General features: G+C 34.2%; 1 protein-coding gene across 1 annotated transcript; it reads left to right on the top strand.

Annotated features, from left to right (window-relative positions):
* Positions 1 to 418: 418 nt before the first annotated feature.
* LOC112462192 (putative inorganic phosphate cotransporter) lies at positions 419 to 6,657 on the top strand (the record flags this gene model as incomplete). The annotated part of the gene is made up of 6 exons (XM_025027823.1): positions 419 to 568; positions 3,291 to 3,591; positions 4,442 to 4,698; positions 5,282 to 5,431; positions 5,677 to 6,051; positions 6,283 to 6,657. Coding segments are annotated over 6 exons (1,401 nt in total), but the record flags the coding sequence as incomplete, so codon positions are not given.
* Between the last annotated feature and the right edge of the window lie 1,116 nt (positions 6,658 to 7,773).

The following is a 7,773-nucleotide window of genomic DNA, read 5'->3' on the forward strand; positions in this document are numbered from 1 at the left end:
ATATAATATATATAAGAAAGGTTCCATCTCAACGGGGCCAAAATCAGATTACTTTATCTATCATCCTTTTTATATTGAGCGAAAACAATGTGCTTTCGTTTGTATTGATCAATGTTCCGATCGGCTTTCCTTCGTTCGTCGAAAATTCTTGAATTTTGTCCGAAAAACCAAAAAAACTTGTAAACGATAAGCATCGAGTACAACTTATTTTTTCTTTGAATACAATAAATATATATTTTGAGTGAGAGACTTTTATTGTTCCTAAAGATTATATCTATAATAATTATTATCAAATTTAGACACTTGAATAACGAAACATTCTCAAAAGTTCCAAAAATAAATATGTATATCAATTTGTGGATATAAATATTAAGATTATTAAGCAATTTTCGTTCGTTACTAATATATAGAATAAAAGAACGATGTTCTCACAGGTATCTTCGGGATCAGGCACCTGCAGGTGCTGCTGCTCTTCCTGGGCATGACCATCGGATATAGTCTTAGGACCGGAATGTCAGTGGCCATAGTACCGATGGCGAACGCGAGCACCGCGAATCCGGACATCGAGGTAAATCACGTAATTACATCTTTTCATCGGCTTGAAACCGATGACTCAAACACCAACGCTCGGCCAATTTGAAACACTCGAGATTACGTTCTAGCGATTGTCAGATAAGCGTACAGAGCATGCTACGTTATATAACGACAACTCGATGAACTCATTGCTGTTGCTTAGAGAAACCCTGTGTATAGAATATCCTTTCCTATTTTCTCACATACATATTTGCAGTCATTCGCACTATTTATTAGATTATTTATTAGATTTATTAATATACTACCTGGTTACCCCCGGAGAACATATGTAATAAGACACACAAATAGTCTCTCTCTCTCTCTCTCTCTCTCTCTCTCTCTCTCTCTCTCTAAAATGCTATAAATTTAAAAATATTACTTTTTTATCGACTGAAATTCAATTCCGTCGTATACAATTCTTTAACATTCACTCAATTATTTTCTGAAAAATTGGAAAAATTTTGTAACCGATTTTTAAAAAGATACCGGTTTCCAAAAAGATCAGTAACGAAAAATTATATACTTTATAGCACTCCCCGGGAAGTTCAACCCCTACTTTATGTACAATTCTTTGAGATTTGGTCATTCGAAACCGGTTTCCAAAAAAATTGGTAACAAAAAATAGTACACTTTATAGCACTCCCCGGGAAATTCTACTTCTACTTCATGTATAATTCTTTAAGATTCAATCAATTATTTCCCGAAGAATTAGAAAAACCGGTTTCCAGAAAATTGGTAACAAAAAACTATACACATAGTGACACTCCCCGGAAAATTCTACTTCTATTTCATATACTTTTGGTAAAAATTCGGTTCAGGGGTTTGGGCTGGACGTTGATGAGTCAGTCAGTCAGGACATCTTCCTTTATATATATAGATTAATTTAATTTAACGATATAAACTTTGTGCGCGACTTTACATCTCTGGGTGAAAATGTTGAATTTGACCGATCAGGAATTTCTGATTTTTGTAAGTATGTCATGCTGTAAATAACAACGCACTTACAATGATGGAAATATTTTTGACGTATTCTTTTAAGCACTTCATGTGTGATATTAAATTTTACGTTCAAGATGCCGAACTTCATAGTTGATTTGTCGTCGATGCAAACTTTTATATCGAGTTGTATATGCAGTTGAAGAGATATTTGAATTTTATTAAATTTGCCCGATCGAGCGTAACTGCTTACGTCAGTATAAGTCGGTTTTTTTACCAGTCGCAGAATGTCCCATGATTCTCGCGATCGCGCCGATCACCGTTCTGGAATCTGTGTCGGAGGAAGGAAATTTTCTTCGATTGTATAAGAGTAAAGTGCATCTGATCGAGGTTGGCGATGAAATGCTTTTCCTCTTCGAGCGCGAGATTATCGCGGTAACCGGATAAATCTCGCTGCAGTTGGCGAGGCTCTTTCTTCTTTACATTGACCCTCCGTAGAATATATTATATAGCAAAGCTGATACATTCACTCCTGTGCGACGCGACGTCTTGCCGCATAAATGTACAGATCTCGAGTGAGCAGATAACGGCTACCATTGTCTTTACAAGGCCAATAATAAAGGATTGACAGATAATGAATTACCGGATCATGTAATCGCCGTTATTGTTTTTCCGATTATCGTGATATATACTTCACGGATTTATTTATAACACGTTTGAATTCTTGTTTATGCTGAAGATCATGAAAGCTTAAGGACTGCATTTAGTGATTATTATTAAAATTTATTAAGTATTATCTATTAAAAAATAACACGCACACATTTAAGTAAAATTTGTTAAAATGATATACATATTGTATAATTATTTCTGCACCGAGCAAAAACGGAAGTTCTAAAATAATTAGTTTTAAGATAAGTTTAGATATATTATTTTTGTTACGTGCGCATTGATGTTTTGATTTTAATTTTATTTTATATAACATATATATTATACTCTCTAAAAAAATGAAATGTCACTCAAAACGAGTGAAATGCAAGTGTATCGTAAAGTGAAAATTGAGCCTGTGCACTTTGAGTGATTCGCCACTTCAAAAAGAATAAAATTGCGCTCTATAAGTTAGGGTCGATTCAGACACAGCCGTGACGTATCCGTACACGAAACAGAACATCAGACAAGGATACCTATTGTCTTCATCCTTGTCTAATGTTGTCTCCATCCTTGTCTGATGTTTCTGTTTCGTGCACGGTACGGATACGGCACGGCTGTGTCTGAATCGACCCTTAGAGTGAAATCACACTCCACTTGAGTGAAAGGACATTTTTTTTCAAGTGCAGTAAATCAGTACGTGTCCATAAGAATGATTTATGTCACTCTGTAATTTTTAGTGGACAATTTTATTCGGTTAGAATCATTTATCAGTCGATCCTTAGGTGAATCGTGATTCACTACTATATAGCTTTAGAGTGAGATTGTATTAATCCGGTAGAGTAGCCGCTCTAAAAATTTGAGTGAAAAATTATGAGTGTCCGCATTTACTCAAATTAGAATGGCAGCCTTCTTTTTTGAACTATCGCAATGACTCTAATTTATTAGTGGCGAAACCACTCTATGAGATTTAAAGAGTATACGTATGTACACATAATAAGATATAAAAATAACTAAACATTATTTTAGATGCCTAAATATCTACAGTGTAATATTTTGAATAATATTGCATAATTTTCACTATAGGCTCACTGAGGTTTAAAATCACTCGAAAGTCATATTGATTACATTGTCAGGATTACGGTTGGACTAAGCAGCAAAAGGATTTGGTGCTCAGCTCGTTTTTCTGGGGCTACGTGGTGACGCAGGTGCCGAGCGGCTACATCGCCAATGTCTGGAGCAGCCAGAAGCTTCTTGCCATCGGGATGCTAGTCTGCGGGGTTTTGAAAGTCTTAACGCCGATTGCCGCTCATTATGGAGGTCTGGAAGCCGTCCTAGTTTGCAGGGTAGGCATGGGTCTCACTCAGGCTTGCCTATTACCTTGCATCCAAACCCTTCTCTCTAAGTGGGCTCCGCCTGCTGAAAGAGCACGACTGGGTGAGAATAGATTCAGAATCTACGCCCGGTACATTCCAATCGTATCAGGAAACAACCAGTTCGCCGGTTGTTTTGTAAAAGAAAATAATTTAAATACTCGACATAAAAGTTATTGAATAAAAGCCAACGTTCTTTCGTTTAATTAAAATTTAATGGAAAATAACTATTGAATAAAGAAATTGCTAAAGACTTTATTCAAAGATGTATAGGAAAATTAGTGAGAATAAACTTTTCATGTATAATTATATACCTATAAAGTATGTCCATATATATATTTTCTTTTTCTTTTTGCAATCTGTATTCGTATATACAAGAAAAATAGTAAGAAGAATAATTGAAAAATTAGAAAAATAATTTTACATTGTTTTTTTTACAAAAAATAAAATTGCGATAAAGATATGTAATTTTACATATATCATATTTTATACAGTGACTCAAGAAACTGATCAAATCATTATTGTTACAAATTTCTTTTAAAAACTCATGAACATATCTGTAGCACGATCACAAATATTCGTTTTTATTTTATTTGTTATGTTAATATTGAAAGGTCGTTTTTGTCGATTATTTTTTAAAAATTAATTACCAATTCAATTCTTAGAAGTTGGCGCTAGACTAAAAAAGGTTGGGAATCACATATAGAGTTCTATATTTTTTTCTCCTACTCCTGCTTTCTCTCCGTATTGTTAGAAATTTTAAAAGATTATTGATAAACTAGTAAAACTTGATGCAAGAAATAAATTTTACAATTTTATCATAAAACAACTAGTTGCTTCGCTTACCTATAGCGAATTGTATCTAATTGCGGTAATATATCTTTGCAATTAAACAAGTCTACTTTACATTTCAGGAACATTCGCTTATGCGGGTGGCCAATTCGGCACGGTGATCACAATGCCAATCGCTGGAGTTCTCGCTGCATCGAGCGTTGGTTGGCCGAGTATCTTTTACATATTCGGTGCATTAGCGATTATCTGGAGCGTAGTATTCTTTTATTTTGGAGCAGACGCGCCATCCAATCATCGCAGTATTTCCCAGGAGGAGAGGATGTACATAGAAGAAAGTTTAAGGACAACTGAAGCGAAAAGCGATGACGAAGTCAAACAGGTAAAAATCCATTATCATAAATCTCAATGATACAACTAATAATTCGGGTTTACGTACAGATTATATTTGTTTTTCTTCTCAATGTGCACATATAATTTAGTTTAAAAGAATTAGCGGAATACTACTTTAAATAATTCGTTAATAAATAAACAATTGCTTTAATTCGCAAACAATTGCTTTAAATATGTGAAAACCGAATTATGTATTATACTCGCTGTAACATCGGCGCGGCGTCCCGCTCTTATTTGTCTTGTTAAAAAGTATTTAAAACATGGGATTTACTACACAAATAAACAAAAAATTATTAATTCTGACTAACAACTGGAAAGGAAAAACTAAAGGAAAGGATTACGAAATGTTATAATAACAAAAGTAAGATCCTGCCATCATCTCCTTTAACAAGCTGAAGTCTAAATGTAATTTAAAATTTAAACATATTTTTTAGATTATTTTTACTTTACACCAGTTATTTGTGACGAAAAATATTTTATGAATGAAAAATATAATGACTTAAGTTTATAAAAGTGCTATAAAAAGTAATACAGATATATATATATTTAAAATCTGATTTTGTACCTTTTAGAAGCTGAAAACACCGTGGAAAGAGATCTTTACTTCGATACCTATGTGGGCTCTCATAATAGTCCACTCCGGACAAAATTGGGGGTACTGGACTCTATTGACGGAAATACCAAGTTACATGACAGGCGTGTTAAATTTCAGAGTCGAAGCTGTAAGCAATAAAATTTAGTAAAACAAATAAAAAGAATAAAAAGTATTTTTTTAATATTAGAGTTTCACGAATTTTGCGAAATTTATTTATTAACTGCATCATTATTAATATCCGTAACGTGATTTAATATTCATAATTTATTCGAAATTATTTTTTCTTTAATCCGTATTATTTCTTTTTTAATCAATTTCAGACATAGTACTTTAAATAAATAAATAAATTACAGCATATATTTCTTTTTGCAGAGTGGTGTAATTTCCGCCTTGCCATATTTAGTTATGTGGATCCTCAGTTTCCCAATGAGCTGGTTATCCGACCTCGCGTTGAAGAAAGGTGCGTCTAGGGGTACGGTCAGAAAGATCTGCAACACGATAGCCCATTGGGGTCCGGCTATCGCCCTGGCATGTATGAGTGCCGTACCTACCGATGGTTATGTATGGGCCATTGTCATCCTCGTTCTGGCAGTAAGTCTGAACGCTGGATCTTTATGCGGCTTCCAAATCAATCATATTGATCTCAGTCCAAACTTTGCCGGGACTATGATGTCCATCACCAATTGCATTGCCACTGTTACCTCTATTATCGCACCGTTGATATGTGGCGTTATCGTCACCGACGAGGTAATTATCCGTTCTCTTCCTTCTAAGTGTGAAATATCTACATGTAGTAAATCTAGTTTACCTATACTTATTTCTGAGGATTTTTATTTAATTCTATCTCGTATAATTTAACTATATCTATTTTATTATTTTATCTATCTTAATTGCTTCACACACACGCACGCACGCACGCACACACACACACACAAGAACAATGAGAAAGTTCCTATGGAGAGATCTCTCGCTTTTCAGAGTAGCGTGTATCAGTGGAACATCGTGTTCTACGTCTCAGCGGCGATTTACTTCTTGGGTAACTTGGTGTTCGTGATATTCGGCAAGGGCGAGATACAATGGTGGAATGAGCCAGAGACTCGACGGCAGAGACAGAGAGGGAAAGAAGAGGACGAGACGCAGACTTGAAATTTAATGAAATTAATTCTGACACGCTCTTGTGGAATTTTTATAACTTGCCACTAAACTAAGTCTCATGGCAAGTCAAAGTGTGTGAGTGTGTGACCAGTTTGTAAGTCCAAAGTTAGGACTGGAGCTAATTTATATAACTCTTTAAAGCATTTTTTGTTTACACACGAATTCCTTGAAACTTAGTATACAGTGGGTTGCTGATTACGATGAATATGGAGTCAAAATTTAAAATGGCAGATCCAACACGTAGAATTAAATATGCAAAAATAGGCTCATTATTAGTCACTTGAAAATGACTCCGAGGTTTTTACGATCGCTGATTACAAATATAGAGTCGTCAAACTTTGTATTAATTTGCAATTTTTTAAAATTAATTTTTAATTTTTTTGCAATTTAAATCCGTCATATTAGATCTGCCATTTTAAATTTTGATATTTTTATTTTATATTCAAAATTATAGCGACTCAATGAAACTTTAATACCTGGTGTAAATCGAATGACTTTTTGCGATTTTGATTTCCGCCATTTTATATTTTGAAGTAAATTTTGACTTTAATTCGAAATTAACGAAAAAATTAACCCTCTAAAAACTCCCAAGTTTTTACTAAAAAATATCTGGTTTTAGTATATCATATGTATAGACACAATTTTTCATACAACACAGAACCCTGCAATCACATTGCAAGAACGTTACAATAACATTGTAAATTGCAATGTAATCCCAGATAGCCAAGTGTGATCGAGCATATATTGAGCAAACTAATGCATTGCATGTATTTTCATATATTTGCTGTAAATTTGCTGACATCGAAATAGAACACGTTACAAATACAGCTACATGACTACTTATACATGCAATCAGTTGACGCAATTTCAAGAGCAAACGGTTCGCAATATTGGTACGTTATGTTGTCTGCAACATGACAGAATGAATGATTCATCGTTCATGATGGCAACAACACATATATCATTTCTGTACGATGATTCGTTCAAAAGATATGATTTTTAGTGCGCGCGTGCGACGCTTCAATTTATTTGACGTCTGTCAGCGCGCTCCGTAAATTTACCGCGCAGCGCATATCTTGCAAAATTTATTACGTGAAAAGTATTGTTTGTACAAAAAAACTTATACAACATTTTTTGTAGAGAATTTTATAAGCTACAAATTTTGTAATAACTATTTTTGCCGTAGGACTAATGAATAAAGAAATATTCGCGAAAAACTGTTTTTCTTTACCTTTGACCCTCTGTAAAATTTTTAGCAGGGGTCACGTCAATGGGGACTTTTCACATATTGTTTTTAACGACGAAATAAAGGTC

Source organism: Temnothorax curvispinosus, unplaced genomic scaffold (genome assembly GCF_003070985.1).
Source record: "Temnothorax curvispinosus isolate PA1 unplaced genomic scaffold, ASM307098v1 QBEX01012048.1, whole genome shotgun sequence".
Taxonomy (NCBI): domain Eukaryota; kingdom Metazoa; phylum Arthropoda; class Insecta; order Hymenoptera; family Formicidae; genus Temnothorax; species Temnothorax curvispinosus.